Source organism: Rana temporaria, chromosome 4 (assembly GCF_905171775.1).
Source record: "Rana temporaria chromosome 4, aRanTem1.1, whole genome shotgun sequence".
Taxonomy (NCBI): domain Eukaryota; kingdom Metazoa; phylum Chordata; class Amphibia; order Anura; family Ranidae; genus Rana; species Rana temporaria.
Genome location: NC_053492.1, coordinates 89,479,029 through 89,496,546, shown reverse-complemented (window position 1 = coordinate 89,496,546; position 17,518 = coordinate 89,479,029). Strand labels below are relative to the sequence as shown.

General features: G+C 41.4%; 1 protein-coding gene across 3 annotated transcripts in view; it reads right to left on the bottom strand.

The window, feature by feature from the left end:
* Nucleotides 1-17,518, bottom strand: part of KIDINS220 (kinase D interacting substrate 220) — a 180,711-nt gene that overhangs the window by 113,847 nt on the left and 49,346 nt on the right. For all 3 annotated transcript variants that reach the window (XM_040348643.1, XM_040348644.1, XM_040348645.1), the window contains exons 11-16: nucleotides 17,293-17,391; nucleotides 15,973-16,150; nucleotides 10,002-10,166; nucleotides 5,344-5,523; nucleotides 4,292-4,457; nucleotides 2,164-2,315 (exon numbers count right to left, since the gene is read on the bottom strand). In XM_040348643.1, the coding sequence (XP_040204577.1) occupies nucleotides 2,164-2,315; nucleotides 4,292-4,457; nucleotides 5,344-5,523; nucleotides 10,002-10,166; nucleotides 15,973-16,150; nucleotides 17,293-17,391 (940 nt within the window). The remainder of the gene's footprint in view (nucleotides 1-2,163; nucleotides 2,316-4,291; nucleotides 4,458-5,343; nucleotides 5,524-10,001; nucleotides 10,167-15,972; nucleotides 16,151-17,292; nucleotides 17,392-17,518) is intronic.

The following is a 17,518-nucleotide window of genomic DNA, read 5'->3' as shown; positions in this document are numbered from 1 at the left end:
CCTTAGACTGCTTGTCTTCAGCAAATGGTTTGCAGGCTTTGTGCATCATCTTTAAAAGAGGCTTCCTTCTGGGACGACAGACCAATTTGATGCAGTGTGTAATGTATGGTCTGAGCACTGACAGGCTGACCCCCCACCCCTTCAACCTCTGCAGCAATGCTGGCAGAACTCCTACATCTATTTCCCAAAGACAACCTCTGGATCTGACGCCGAGCACGTGCATTCAACTTCTTTGGTCGACCATGGCTAGGCCTGTTCCACGTAGAACCTGTCCTGTTAAACCGCTGTATGGTCTTGGCCACCATGCTGCAGCTCAGTTTGAGGGTCTTGGCAATCTTCTTATAGCCTAGGCCATCTTTATGTAGAGCAACCATTTTTTTTCAGATCCTCAGAGAGTTCTTTGCCATGGGTGCCATGTTGAACTTCTAGTGACCAGTATGAGAGACTGAGAGCGATAACACCAAATTTGACACCTGCTCCCCATTCACACCTGAGACCTTGTAACACTAACGAGTGACATGACACCAGGGAGGGAAAATGGCTAATTGGGCCCAATTTGGACATTTTCACTTAGGGGTGTACTCACTTTTGTTGCCAGCGGTTTAGACATTAATGGCTGTGTGTTGAGTTATTTTGAGGGGACAGCAAATTTACACTGTTATACAAGCTGTACACTCACTACTTTACATTGTAGCAAAGTGTAATTTCCTCAGTGCTGTCACATGAAAAGACACAATAAATTATTTGCAAAAATGTGAGGGGTGTACTCACTTTTGTGAGATACTATATCTTTTTTTTTTTTTTTTTTTTTAAATGTTGGCTGGCATTATCATGAAATCATCTTGTCAATTTTATCTTTTCCCAATGTCCCGAGCAAGGGGCACTATAGGTCTATGAAAAAGTGAAAAGAAAAAAAGTCTCGCTGTCCACATCTTGGGAATCCTGCATGGTGGAAATGTATTATTGTGATATATCGCCTGTAGCACGTTGTTTAAAACCAGCAACCTCATCTATGTAAAATAAATGCATGGATTTTATACAAAAATGTCTTAACCTGTTAAAAGTCCCATTTTAGGCAACTACTACTGTATTCTGTGATAAGGATAGTGGTACTTACTAATAAGGATTTGATAACACACACACATTCCCCATTCTATGCATTAAGATAAAAGCCTTCTGTGTGCAGCAGCCCCTCCACCCCCCTAATACTTACCTGTGCCACATGTCGATCCAGAAATTTTGCAGGAATATCTAGGCTGCCAGGGACTCCCCTCCTCACTGACTAAGACAGCAGTGCGGCACCATCAGCTACTGCGGCTGTCAAAGTCAGTCAGCCAATGAGGAGAGAAAGGGGGGCAGGGCCGGGCCGCGGCTACGTGTATAAATGGACACAGGGAGCTGTGGCTCGGTCGGATGCCCCTGTAGCAAGCTGCTTGCTGTGAGGGCACTCAACAGGAGGAAGGAACCAGGAGAGCCAAAAGAGGGAACCAAGAAAAGCAAAATCAGAGCTGCTCTGTGCAAAACCATTACACAGAGCAGGCAAGTATAACATGCTTGTCTCATTTTTAACAAAAAAAAAAAAAATCAACTTTACAATCACTTTAAAGTGGAGACCAAGCTTTGGATATATTATTTCATGTTCAGTGAATCCACGCCAAGCAATGTGTAACACTTACAGTTAATTATTACGTCTAAAAATCACGGTACTCCATCTACTTTCTGGACCGAGATTCTGATTGAGTCTTGTATACCCTTGGGGCATGTGCAGTTTTTTTGCCTGTGTTCACAAAGGCATGACACAGATTAGGCCCCTGCTGCAGCCTCTTACTTTGTGACCATCTAAAAAATTACAATGTTGCAGTCTGGTCACTGGGGGAAGAGGAGATTGAGAAAATGCCTGTCTGATAGCATGAAAGCGACCTAGGCAAAGACATTTAAATGGGAGGGTTACGTCTTATTTTTTTGTTTAAGGAACTTTTTTTTTTTTTACAGATGCTGTATATCAGGAATGCGTACAAGCAGACATGCAAAGTTACTGAAAAGGTCCTCCTAATCATATACAACTTTTAAAATACAAGTATTTTTGTGATAGTAGGATACGTTTTTTTAATACAATGAAAAAACCCAATTGCCAGTGAATGTGTCATAATAAAAAAAAAGTACCTTGGGATTCTTCCGTCTTGAAGACCCTGAAAAGTCGGGTTGCCAGAAAACCAAACTCTCTTTCACATGCATCAGAGAGAGTGGCGATCATTTCTGCCATGGAGGTCTCTCCACCAACACTAGAGAGCCTATTATAATCTGTAAAGAGGAACCTGAAGAAACAGATAAAAGTACACACTATTATAAATATTGTAATTGTTATTACACATGCACAACACTACAGGTTTGTCTCACTTCTGTATCGCAAGTCATGAATTTGAATTGATAGGCCCTTAGCCGAAATGCAAAAATTACTCTTCATTGAACTACACACAAGGCTTCTGTATAAAAATGTCACAACCCAAAATCACAGCATAAAGCCGCGTACACACGATCAGTCCATCCGTGGATTTTGAACCGATGGTCGTGCATACCAACGACCGGTTTTGACCTATCGGTTAGGCGTCCATCGGTTCAATTTAAAGCAAGTTCTCTTTATTTGGACCGAAGGACAACTGACGATGGGGCCCACACACGGTCGGTTTGGACCGATGAAACTGAACTTTAGTCCGTTTTTATCGGTTTTGTCCGATCGTGTGTACAATGCCTAATACTCGGGGTAATTTGGGAGTTCCATCCATGGAGACTCAATAGATCAGGCAAAAAAGAATTGTGTGTTAAAATTCCAGTTAACAATGGATTTTCAAGCTACTGTAGGTGACATTGACTTGTCTGCCCATGTAGTGAAATTATTACTATCCTAAAATCATGTATTTTTGGAAAATGGGGATTATGTTTTTATTTAAAGTGTTAGTACCACAGATGCATCCAGACTTATTGTGCAGGTGGTCGATTAGAGATTAAACCAATGTGCTTATGTTGTACCAACCATCAAATCTCCTGTAATATTTATTGTGCAATCATTGCATGGGATATTCTCATCAGTCCCTGTCTGAAGAGTTTCCAATCTAGTGACCCTACACATAGGAGAGTTTATGGACAGAACTCAATTTATCTAGGAGTATGCCATTTAATTTTAGGAGAAATACTATATGCAACAATACGTCAGTGGCCCGAAAGTGGTTACAGAACACCAAAGCAGTACACGTTAAAGCGCAAACCACTTTGCCACATAAAACGCAACTCTTTGTTAGGACAAGGTGGAGGAGATTGTGATGTCACCGCCCTACATTCTCACCACATCCAATCAGAACACCTTGCGTTAATTGAGAAACATGCAAGGCATTCTGTGAATGGCACTCATGCCGAACAAACAACCCCCTGGAGGTTCCCAAGTCGCAGGGTAGCCACTCAGCATAGGACCCAGAGACCAGCTGTGTTCACTGTAGTCATAGCAACTACTACAGCGATTCTCCACTTCCAAGTCGGGCCATTATAACTATGCAAAAAATACCTAAATTTTAGCTTTTACGTCAGGAGAGGGAAAGCAGATCTCATGGCCTGCAGGAAAGGGCAGGGATGTGCAAATCTCAAAGCCGAATGCTGAGAAATTGAAATCCTTTGACAGATAAAACAGCTCCCATATATGCATTTCATATGTTTTAAGCTGTTTGGCTGGAGATCAATTTTTAAACATGATGGGGGGGGGGGGGAGGCATTTTGACATGCATGTAAATTCCATATCTTGCATCATATAGTTAGGCACACAGGCTTGATAATCACCTTTAGGTGATTGGACACTGGAAAAGCTTTGAAGAACATGCATCCTGGACATGCCCCTATAACCCTACCCCACAGTCCTGAGTTATGTAGCACCCACGATTAGAAGGAAGGGTGGCATGTGTCCAGTACTGCACCCCAAGATGTGTTATTTAAATATAAGTAAAAATGTGGGCGCTTTGGAGTAGGTCACAAAAAGTGAAGGTAGGGTAGAGTTATAGACGAATGCCCTTGGGGGGGGGGGGGGGTTATTTCAAGCTTTGCCAGTGTCAATTCACCCGACGGTACCAACCTACAACACAGGATCTATGAATATCAAGCCTGTGTCCCGAGTGTACGATTAAGATAAACAGTTAACCAAACAAATCATAAGTCTGGTTCAGGACACATTACGATCAAAAGGTAAATATTTTGCGTTTTCCACACAAGCATTTAGATTGAGTTGCGTCCTATGACAACATCATCTCACCTGACAGGCAAAGCCTTGGTGGTCTGCTCTGGCAGCTCTGGAGGGTTCACAAACATCAGTTTCAAAAGCAGTTCCAGATAACCAATATGCCGCGCAAGTCTGGTACTCAATACCCAAGCCCAGTTCCAATTCTCTCCTTCTTGTCGCCCACCAAAATACACTGCAGCTGAAAATAGATAAATATGGTCCAATATAGTTACATTCCTAAAACGTATTAGAACGCTAAACAGCTTTTTATATCTTAAGATAATCGCCTATTTAATTGAAAAAGTATGGCAAGGTGTAAAAAAGGACTAGCTAAATATGAATTTTAAATATTGGAATAAATGGTTCTAAAACATTAGGCTATCTTGCACTATAAACCAAAAGCTCTGGGTGTGCATTTAGCCATTGCAAAGTAAACAAATGACTGGCATAGCTTCTCCCACTGTCCTGATTTTTGGGATATGTGATGGTATGAGGCATGTCAACAGCTACTGATCCAAGACTGATGGTCTGGAGGGCTTGGATTTCTTTGGTTCCTTCTCACCATAACCTTAATGGTTATATTGTCTTCATGCTGTGAATACAGCATGTCAAAAGGTGGGGATTGCAAGATAGGGAAGGTGAAATGGCCAGATAGACAAAGCATTTGACTAAACATGAATCTGTCGGGTATCAAATTAATAAAAAATATTTTTCCCGAACAATTACCCCAATGGTATTTAAAAAGATTACACAGATAGGCCATTTGAACTCAAGCAGATTCCAGTGAGATTTGTATTTAACTGACTGGAGAACATCATAAGTGGGATGCCTGGGGAAAGGACATACCATACAGTCACAATTCAGCCACTTTAGAGGAAGTATGTGAGCTTCAGAAGCACAAATATGGTTTAATTAAGGTTGGGAGGCTGCCGATCATTTTTTTCATTTTTTCTAGATCTGCTTAGCTATGACATACTGAACTGGCCACACACCGTAACTAATATTCAAAACATTTACATGTGTGAGAGGCAGCCAGAAACACAGCCACAAATGAAACGGTAACAAATAATAATATAGAAACTTACTGAAGAATATATAGAGGACAGCCAGCAGGCTGAGCGACACAGATATCCCCAACTTGGCATCTACACTGAATGACAGAAGCAAGCCAACGGTGCTACACAACATCAAAATGAGGAAGACAATGAGCCAAGAGAACTGGAAGAGGGGCTCAATCTGCTGGCCTGCAAACGTTTTCATTTCATCTAAGAGAAGAAGGAACAATACAGGACATCAGACATAAAATGCAATGCCTCCTTTACACAATACAATGCTAGCTTCACATGTATGCGAGTACAGGAGTGTGTAAATCGCACACATTGCCGCATGCGGTTGCACATAAAACATGATGCTTTATAGAAAAAACGTGGGAGCGCCATCAACTTTTAACGGCACCCAGGCGCACTGTAAAACATGCTGCAGTTTTCCACACATGGAAATGCGGGTGCTAAAGCACTGTGCGATTTTCCTTCAGTCGCACGGTGCAGCGACCTTTTACTTGCAGGAATTGCAGGCACAGCTGCAAGGTTTTAGGAGATGGGAAAAGGTGGGTATGGGAAAAGGTGGGTATCCTGACTTTGTCAACTTTTCTCAGGGGGCCTTTACAAGTCATATTTAAAAAAAACAAAAAAAAAACACTGTACTCGGTTTTTGGTTTAAACCCAAAATGGTTTTATCAATATCTTCAACTAAAGCATGCCATATACTCACTGTCGGCCTTAAGCCTCGTACACACCATCAGACTTTCCAATGGGAATTGTGACACCAGGATGCTGTCGGATAATCCGATCGTTTGTACGCATGCTTTAAAATTTTCCGACAACAAATGTGTGGTGTGGGATAATCCGACGGTGTACACACGATCGGATTATCCCACACCACACATTTGTTGTCGGAAAAGTACAAACACGTATGCTCCGAACCAATGCTAATCATAAAGACAACTTTAGCAGAAGTTGCCCAAAGGGTGGCGCTAAAGAGCTAATAAAACCATGTAGTTTTGTGTTTGTTGTCCAACATTTCTTTGCCATTTGTATGCAATACAGGTTCACAGCCAGCCCCCTTCAGACAAAAGTCCTATGCTTTGTCCGCGGAAAATCTTATCGCGTGTACGAGGCTTAACCCTCACTTCCTTCTTTTGCATTCCACTCTGACACTTTGGTCAAGGCTACCAAGACCAAGGGTCGTATTTCAGAAGTATATCTGGCTCTTTTAGACAGATTTCTATTGAAATTTCACTTGAAGAATAGGAAGAAGTGAGATGAATGCTGGGAAAGAAGCTTGGGAAGGTATTTTACAATCTATACGTAGAACCGCTCACTTGTCTCTTAGGTTATTTTGATACATCTTCTATGGACACAGTTTCTCTTTCTAAAGCACAGTTTGCTGCCGGTAGGATATTTTCTTGGAAGTGGACCTTACCTTGCCCACCTTCTTTCAGAATGGATTACTGAACTTAGATGCATTTCTATTGAAAAGCATACTTCCTACCTGTGCAATGCCACATCTAAATTTGAAGCCATTGCGTCTCATTGGACGGAATGTATGATCTCAGTTAAAACTTCAGACTAGAGTCGTTGGTTTTTATTTCATATTGAAAAATCCAATGTTAAATTATGGTATATATTTTTTAGTATGTATTACAACCTAAATGTTTCAACGGGAATGCGATTCTTTTTTTTCTGCCGTTGTGCACCTCTGTCCTCAACAGCGGTTTCTTTGCTGTAAAAACCTCTAAATAAAAGCCAAAAAAATAAAAAAGCTGGAAGTGCCAATAGACTAGGAGAGCACCGATAACCACACTTGTAGTCCTTTGAGAAATACAAGTTTGTCTTATGCAGTGAAAGACCGGACTTGTAGTTTATTCATTCGTAGATCTCTGTGAATGAAAAACACAGCTGTGTGGGTGGAGCCCTCCACAGCCCTATCGAATCTACTGTAAATATGACTGCGGGGAAAAACCCACCCCAGCACGCTGTCATGGGGTGGAACGGGGGGCCCTGGGGGTGAGAGGCAGGTGTTTAGGAACATGCTACATATCACGCCCTAAATATGAACGAACAACTTGTCAGCTGAAGCTGAGCTGACAAGCAACTTAGCTACGTGAGCTAAAAAAAAGTTACTACATCTGATGTGCCTGTTTTTAACCTGAACATCGTAAGCATTACTTTTTATGTGGGGCTGTGTTTAAATAAAAAAGCATTATTACACCATGTTCCTTTCCTATGCTCATTTCCCATGATCAAACCCTGCCCCTGGTCATCCATTCACTTCATTGAGAGACGCTGACAACAGGAGGAAAGAGATTCTTAGAGTCATCCAGGATACATCCAAGGCATTCCATTAGAAGTATCCCAGCAGGATTACAGGAGTTCTCAAGGCTAATTACACCATAGGCATCTGGTGAGTAGAACTCCTAAGGGAGACCTGCATGTGAAGATCTTTATTTGGATACCTCAGGAGTATATCATCGCATAGGAATTACAATGATTCAAGAGACTTTTTTATGCTAATTGTTTTTTTTGTGAATGGACTTTGCAATTCTAACCATTATCATTGCAGTGAGGTTCAGTTTTCTTCTTTGTCACTCATGTCTTATGATTGATTCAGATTGACACTTGTCTTTACTAATTGTGATTAATCATCACCACAAGCAGAGGGGTAATTTTAGATTTATATTATAATCATTTACCGTAGCGCTGTTAGTGTTTCCATCTAGAGACACCTTTCCCCATACACCCTAAATATGGATGCAACAGGTTCCGAAAGGTGAACTTAGCATTTAAGTACTGTATTTATTGGCATATAACACTCACTTTTTTACCCTGAAATCAGAGGGTAGACTGTGCCTGCGTGTTATACGCAGGGCGCTGTGGGAATTTTTTTTCCTGAAACTTCCTCTTAAAGTTAGGGTGCGTGTTATATGCCTGTGCGTGTTATACACCGATAAATACGGTACATAAATCTGTATCATAAATCTGTATCATTCCCGTGAGCAAGTCTATCTGTAGACGAAACGTTGGGAGGTTGTCGTGCTGACGTCACCGCGTACCGAGGACGTGCCTCGTTTGTTTGCCGGCCGGCTACTGTTATTATCTGCTTTTAAAAACTTCTTAATCGTAAGTGTTCTACTTACTCTATTTTATTAAAAACTTGGCGGTACTTCACCATGTGAGTCTATTTTTTTATATGATCTGGCCACCTGATTCCCCGGATCGCAAGGACCATCTGAGACCGTCTCTCTGCTATTCACCATATCAATTATCTATGCACCAGAGATCCCCTATTGTGTTCGCTGAAGTTGGAGCTTCCACATCCACTGTGATCGGATTCTTGATCTCCATTATGGATGGCTCATTCTGATCCTTGTGATCTTTATTTCTGGTAAGGGTCAGACAGATTACTTTTCATCCAGAAACCGATCCAGCATTATATATAAGAATTGGACTCAGCAATATTCATAGTATTGAACTTTATTCTTGGATTAATTACACATTTGTTTCAATTTACATGTACACTTATATCTGGACTTTATTTGGTTGACCTTTTTGGTCATTACTGAGAGGTGTCATCACACAACTCGCTTATTTTTTTCTTTTTATATAGTCACCTATATATGAATTTTTGAGCGCAACTCCCTTTTATAATCATCCGTGTTTATGTTGTATAACATTTTTGAGTTTGCTGCTGTTTTTTTATTTATATTTTGGTATGCGCATTTTTTCACTTTCTACAAATCTGTATTAATGTTGGCATCCTGTAACCCACACTGTGCCAATTAGTTTAAAACTGTGACCATACTTAAAGACCAATAACCTCCCTTTGCTGTCTACCAGGATTGCCTATAGTTCCTTTATGAGTGTATATGATCCGCAATATACAAACCTAAGTTCAGTGAGCTCAGCTTTAAAAGCCTGAATGATTTCAAAACAGCCTTTGCTTTTAGTCTGTTCCACCCATTTCTTTTTTGGACTTTTACAAAAGAAAAACAAAAATATCAATAAAAAAAATTATATATATATATATATATATATATATAATAACCCACAAAAAAACATTTATCCCGTTACCCTTTTTCAGCTTTTCTAGGCACTACTTTGTCACATACACAAGCTGTGCACGTACTCACAGCCAGAAGTTCGCAAGTAACCCTCAGGTAGTCATCTGCTCTGAGCAGCAGGAAAAAAGGCTAGAAAAAGTCTCTAGCACCTACTTATTACAGCCAGGAAAAATCTGGAAGGGTATAGATCCCACAGAAGTCCAAAAGGCAAGCCATTTATCCAGGCTCTGCCCCCAAAATAAAATGTACTGCTGTGTCTGACTTTAAAGAAGAAATGTTGCCAAGTTATGGACATCAGATATTCTACTGTGGAGCAATTCAATTTCAAAATTCAGAGGAGAAACAAAGCCCAAATGCACCTTCCTCAGACATTGGGAGATGGGAGTGTGTCAGATCCCTAGAGAGATCGCCGCTTCCACACAGAGAAAAAGTAATTCTAATGACTAATCTAAACGAACATTTCATTTGGGCTTAAATTGTGTGGCTGTCAGCAAAACACATACACACACAGTACTGCTAAGAAACAGTATTAATCATTTATTTTTACATAACACGCTCCCCTAGTTGTTCTGGTAGGTGCAGTTGAAGTGGAGCTGAATCCAGATCTCTTGGCCGGTACATTACCTTCAAGCTTTTTAAGCAAAAATGACTTTCCACTTCCCCACTGAGCATAAAGTCCAACACAGATTGGAGGCTGCATGGTGGGCTCACTGAGTATGTCAGCCAGGGCACTGCTGTAGAGATCATAACCCAGCATATCACCATCCGATTCAGTAGGAGAAAGGTGCCCTGTATCAAACAAGAGACAGATTAAATATGGCTGGATGCAAATAGCCTCATATAAAAGCACACAGTTCATTTAATGCAGGGGTCTCAAACTGGCGGCCCTCCAGCTGTTGCAAAACTACAAGTCCCATGAGGCATTGCAAGGCTGACAGTTACAAGCATGACTCCCACAGGCAGAGGCATGATGGGACTTGTAGTTTCACAACAGCTGGAGGGCCGCCAGTTTGAGACCCCTGAGCTAGATGCATTGCTTGAAAGCAGAAAGTAAGGGTCTGGAGTAGAACCAGAGAAGGGCTGGAGATCTCCTGCAGCTGCAGGAGAGGTGCGAGGGCCACATGAAATGGCCTGGAGGGCCACATTCGGCCCACGGGCCTTGTGTTTGACACCTGTGCTGTAGAGAATATTTCCTTGTTGAGCTGAGCTGAGCTAGTCAGGTCACATAGTATTGACAGCACACATGTGAGTGTGTATACGGATCCTAAAGGACAGCCCAGTCCCTCCCTCCTCCATACCCAGTAACTAAAAAAAACCACAGTGGGTGGGAGGTCACATCTTGATTGATGGATGATCCGCCTCCCATAACAGCATGAGGACACAGGCTGTAGTGGAAATCTTCTCCTACCTGGACACTCAGCACTCAAGCAGACCCTGTAGTTTATCACGTGACCGTGGTATACAGGTCAGCCAAAAACATATATAGTGGCAGCATTTTAATGTAAAAAGATTTATAAGCTGGGGGACGATTAACTATTTTTATATCACTGGGTTCAGTAACACTTTAAAAAGTGTAAGAAAAATCAGTAGGGTTAACTTACACAGGACCCCTTACTAAATCCCCCCCCCCCCCCCCGTCCTATCCTGTCCCGCAGCAATCACCCATACTGACCCCCGGTATATCTGCGTCAGGAGTCTGGGACTCAGAAATCCCCTCAGCTGAAATGCGATGCTTCCGAAGCACTGCCCATTCATTTCAATGGGCAGGGCATTTGGGAGCGCTGTATACAGCGCTCCCAAACCACCCCAAAAAGATGCTGCTTGCAGGACTTTTCCCAACATCCCGCAAGTGCACCGCCCCAGTTTGAAAAGTCACACTGAAATGAATGAGAGGTGGTTTTCAGGCATTTTTTGGCGCTAAAAAATGCCTGCAAACTACCTCGGTGTGAAAGCAGCCTTAAACATTTTTTTTTTTTAAATCCTGAAGCAGATAAACCCCCACAATGTTTGTAAAGAAGTTTCGTGATTAAAAAAAACAAAAAAAAAACAATTCTGTATTTTATCTGTGTGTTTAGTCGTTTGCCTGGAGTTCAGATCTATGGGCTCATTCACAGTACTGTACACAAAGGAGCGGTAGCAATAAGAAAAAGAGAGGGCAAAGGGGGTACCACATCCAAATAAACTATAAATTGTAAATTTAGAATGGTTGTGGGCGGACTTTAAAAAAGGTACCAGAAGGAATTCTCCATAATTTGAAAAAAAATATATAATTTTAATACATATTTATAAAAAAAAGTTACAAAAAATTCATATTAAAAACATACAGATTTGACTCTCCATAGGAGTCATACAATTTGAGCAATTCCCTAATGATACATATAGGACAATATAAGCCTACGTTTCGCTTCCTCAGGACTTATTGTCACGTATGAAAGAAGAGGGAATCTGTACATGCATTTCAGATTCCATCTTCTTTAATATGTGACAATAGGTCCTGAGGAAGCGACAAGCGAAACGTAGACTTATATTGTCCTATATGTATCATTAGGAAGTTGCTAAAATTGTATGACTCCTATGGAGAGTCAAATCTGTATGTTTTAATATGAATTTTAGTAACTTGTTTATAAATATGTATTAAAATTATATTTTTTCAAATTATGGTGAATTCCTTCTGGTACCTTTAAAGTCCGCCCACAACAGTCCTAAATTTACAATTTAAAGGAGCGGTAACATTATGTTTTATTATAATGCAGAATGATGCCTTCATAAAAGGCATCATCGATTGTCAGCCAACTCCACTGATTTTAATGCTAATGCTCTGTAACCTTAATCTCAACCAGAGCATTTATGGCATGTTAGCTGGGCACTGGGGAAGAAATAGTGGGAGGTTCCTGTATCCCAAAATGCACTGTAAAATAGAGAACTAGGACAGAGCAGCTCCTGCCACTCCCTCTTTGTACAGAGCAGCGATGTGGCAACACCATTTGCTTCTGTATGCAGGCAAAGGCATCAACCAGCAATAAGCGTATGCCTGAACTCTGTACATCATGTACTCAGCAGGGGCTACCAAAAGCCATCGCAACCACCAAATTTTTGCCGCAGCAAGCTGCTTCTTTTCCTCTGGCAAAAGGGCCCAAATTATGATCTTGCACATACAGTGCCTTGAAAAATATTCATACTGCTTTCACTATTGTCATGTTACAACCAAAAAAAGTAAATGCAATTTATTGGGATTTTAGATAGACCAACACAAAGAGTTCAAAAAGTTATATTTTGTTCTCATCTGACCAGAGCACCTTCTTCCCATGTTTGCCGTGTCCCCCACATCGCTTCTCACAAAACGGGACTTCTTATGGCTTTCCTTCAACAATGGCTTTATTATCACTCTTCCATAAAGGCCAGATTTGTGGCGTGCACGACTAAAGGTTGTCCTGTGGACAGATTCTCCCTCCTGAGCTGTGGATCTCTGCAGCTCCTCCAGAGTTACCATGGGCCTCTTGGCTGCGTCTCTGATTAATGCCCGCTTTGCCCGGCCGGTCAGTTTAGGTTATCACAAAGGACAAGGGGGCACCCTTACATCTAGAGGAAAAAAAGATTTCCTCTCCAAACACGGAAAGGTTTCTTCACAATAAGAGCTGTGAAAATGTGGAATAGACTCCCTCCAGAGGTGGTTCTGGTCAGCTCAGTAGATTTTTTATTTTAATTCTTAAAGCAAAGGCCTAGATACGTTCCTAAATATACATAACATAACTGGTTACTGACATTTAAAGTTGATCCAGGGAAAAACCGATTGGATCAGGAAGGAAATTTTTTCCCCTGCTGTTGCAAATTGGAGCACGCTTTGCCGTTTTTTTTTTAGTCTTCCTCTGAATCAACTGTGGGTGAAGGATTGTGTATATATAAAATATAAAAGTATGTCTTTGGTTGTAACATGACAAAACTTGGAAAATTTCAAGGGGTAGGAATACTTTTTCCAAGGCACACACTGCTTTCACACTCATAAAATACCCCTTAAAAAGCTTTGCCACTGGCGATAATGCTATTTCAGCAACATCGAGCTGAACCACGCCAGGTGTCAAAGAGATCAAAGTATACAAATCCATCTTGCAGAGAATTCACAAAAAAAAAGTAGCCATTGTGCCATTTGCTGGGTATTCGGTGCGCCCCTGTGCCTTTGAGGAGTGGACTCCCTCCAGGCAAAACTGCCCTCAATCTATCCATTACTATATATGTACTCCTATGGCGGCTCTCAAAATGTATAGTTAGGACTGCAGATAATACTGGAGTGACTTGTAGCAATCTCTGCAGCATACACATCTATTTGCAAATGTTTTCAAACTAAACCCATTTTTTACGTGAACTGTTAAGACAGGGCAATTTGCTTCGATACAGGCTGGTTGGCAAGTTGAGCTGGGAATTTCTTAGCTTTTGTTTGAAATGTTTCGCCCTTCTATGTGCTCTTTGTTGTTGAGGACAGTTATAAGTTAGGGCAGTTGCCATTTGTTTGAAAAAGCATGCTATCACACCACAACCTAACCACACCTCATAGTAGATAATATTCTTCACATCACTTCTCCATTAGGCACTTCCCACTAGAAAAACAACACTTTCATGGACCTATATAAAGCACACTTTGAGCTTTTTCAATGCTTCAAAAACACAACAAAACATGTCAAAATTCCATATATTATAATATATTAATGAGCATTGCTTCTTTTTCATAAGAAACACGTACGTGAATGAGCCTCACCAGAGCTGAGGCAGCACTGATACAGTGACAAACGGATCATTTCAGAATATTTAATAGTCCCATTCATATAGACTTGCTCTGAAATGCTGAAGAGGTTTTGTAGCTTGTCCAAGTCACTTCAGTTAAAGCGGTGGTTCACCCTCCATGACAACATTTTACCATAAAATGAGGCATAGTAGCGCGAGCTACAGTATGCCTGTCTATTTTTTTATCCCCGTACTCACTGTGCACTCGTAGATAGAAGATTGCGACTCCCCGCGGGGAATGGGCGTTCCTATGGAGAGGGAAGGTGATTGGCGGCCGGCTCAGGCACGTCACGCTCCCCGAAGACAGCCGGAACAGGTCTCGGCTCTTCACGGCGCTATACGGCGCCTGCGCACAGACTATGCGCAGGCGCCGTGAAGCGCCAAGTCCTATTTCGGCTATTTCCGGAGAAGCGTGACGTGCCAGAGCCGGCCGTCAATCACCTTCTCTCTCCATAGAAACGCCCATTCCCCGCTGGGAGTCGTAATCTTTTATCTACGAGTGCACAGTGAGTACGGGGATAAAAAAATAAAGACAGGCATACTGTAGCTCGCGCTACTATTTTATCAATAGGGTGAACCCCCGCTTTAAATGAATGTCAAGAAAATACCAAAGTATGAATAGCCACACATGTAGTCTCAAAAGAATTTAAGTGGTGATCTGGAGAAGCCATGAAACATCTTCAATACTGCAAAACAAGTCCAGTTAAATAGAACCAACTACTACTAGATACTGTATATCATGACCTGAATAAAATGAGATGCTTCACAGACATTTTAGAATATAAGGCCCCTTTCACACTTCTCCTACGATTTGTGACGGAAAAGTAGCATGACAAGTCGTTTGACAACCATTCATATTAGTGCCCCTGGAGTCAGTTTTGACGAAACTACGTAGGGAGAAACGGCGTGCTGACGTCACCACTATATAACAAGAGTCCCGGAGTGAACGGGCCGTGTTAGCCGGCCGGCTATACAATTTCACAAGCAAATTTTTATATAAACACCAAGTGTAATTTTAACTCAATTTTTTAATAAATGTTACTGGATTACGCTATGTTGGCCCTTTCTCTTTCCTCACCTGGCTGTGACTACATGTGACTGTTTTGTGAGTGGCTGAGGATTGGCACATTGCCGAAGAAGGGATATCCGGTTGTAAAGACACCCAGGCTGGGTTACAGGCCATACACCAACAGAAGATCTCTAGTTGGGATCTTCATCTTCAGTAAGAGGCAGTCATTTAGAAGGTGGGGGATTTATTTCCTATTACGTCACTTTTCTTTGGTTTGTTCTGGTTTGGGGTCACCAATTCACCTATAGGAAGACTCTGCACCTTCAAGCATTTTTTCCGATTTTCATCTGAAAATATTCGAACATTCATTTGCTCATATATTTGGGACTAATTGGATCACTGTACTGATAGGGCATCCCATCTGTGTCACTATAATTAGTGATATTACAACTTTCATACATTTATATTTAATGATTGTATTGGCTCATTTGGATACCATTACATCCTTTGCGCAGCTTGTTATTTATATATTCATATTAGTACGACTTCAAGTCGATCCGACTTCAAAGTAGTCCCCGATGTTGATGCCACTTACACAGGCATTTCCTGAAATCACCGCAAAATCGCGGAAAAAAATCGCAACTTTGAAGTGGCAGTAGTGTGAAAGGGGCCTTAGCAACACTTGCAAAACTACAGTTCCCTTTAAGCATGAATAGGATTCTGCCTATAAAAAAGGTTTGCTTGTAGGTGACAGGCAAGTATACAGAAGTATTGCAGATTAATGCAAGCCAACAAAACAACTATACTTACTGGCTCCAAATATCTGGGTAAGAATGCTCTTCTGGTGGGTGCAGTCTATGTTATATGGAGTCTCTCCCGCCTTATTTGGCCTGTACAGTAATCTGCCATCTTTTGGGTTCCTAAGAAGCAATTCTGCAAGTTTCCGACTTCTGCCTCTGATGGCAATATGTAGAGGAGTGTCTCCTTTCTGAAACAAAAAGTTTGTCAAAAATCCCCAGCGATATCTAAATGGACTGAAAATGATGCCATACACAAAACGCGTTCTCAGCCTTTAAATGTAGAAAAGGCAAACCCCCCACCATTTTGGATAGAGGTTTGCAGGGTTATAACTAGGGCTGTGCAAATTAACTTTTAATTCATCGATTAATCTTAATTTATTTGATCGATCAAAATCTTTTTGATCGATTAAAATTCTTTCGATTGGTACTCACCTCTCCGCCGGGTTGTCCCGTTGGAGATCCAGTAACGTCACGGACACCGGCGGGGCTTGCCGTGTCCATCTGAAGGGCTCCTTTGCTGTGCCTTCATATCTACATGCCGGCGGGACCTCACTATCTGCCACACGCAAGGGCTGTTACACTTCCCTCCATCACTTACCTCTATTAACCTGGGATTCTACAGTCATCCACTGGGAGTTGTGATAGTTCCCTTCATGGGACATCTACATGCCGATGGACTGATGTTAACCTCTCCTCATCTGGATTCAGCAGTGGTATCGTTGTACACATTTTTATACCAGTATCATACTTAGCTACATGTTTTTATGACTGCTTTTGGTACCGTTTGGTATTACTCGCACCATTTTTACAGTTTATGTAGCTACATCGATTTTATCTCCAGTGCAATATTTGGTTACCTACTTGAAGACTATAAAAGTTTTAATGCTATTCCCATCGAGTGCTGCCTTTGTGTGTTTTTTGTATCCTGCTATCCATTTTTCCAGTTGTTGGTAGCTGCACTGGGAATCAGCCTGCAAGGAGATCAGCTAAAAGTAGTTGGATCTGTATGTGCGTTATAATTAATCGAAATTAGTCGATTAATCAATAAAAAAAAAAAACGATTAATCGAACAGAAAAATTTTGATCAGTAACAGCCCTACTTATAACCCATCAAAATTGACTTTCCATCATCTATCCCACATTGGGAGATTTATCTTCACTTATGTCTCATAGCCAAACAGGAAGCGAGAGGGAATCCCTGTAAATAAAGGGAATCTATTGGGGGGGCCCAGGTCACTTGAACTAGTGTCCCCATTGGAAAATTTCCCCTCTATTACTTTTTCTGTGGGCAGGCTGGATTGTCCATAGACTGGACTGGTGTTTCTCTTACCTTATCAATTGCAGAAACCTTAGCTCCCTTATCCAGTAAGAGCTCCACAATTTCAATGTTTCTCATCTTTGTGGATTTAATCAGAGGTGTTTCTCCATCCTGCATAACATATGGAATAAACAGAAAAAAAAAAGTTACATTTTATTACATACAAAACCTACTGCAGGAAAAATGCCTCCACACGGTCAACGTGGGACCGGAGTGTCTGCAGAACAGGCAAGAATAG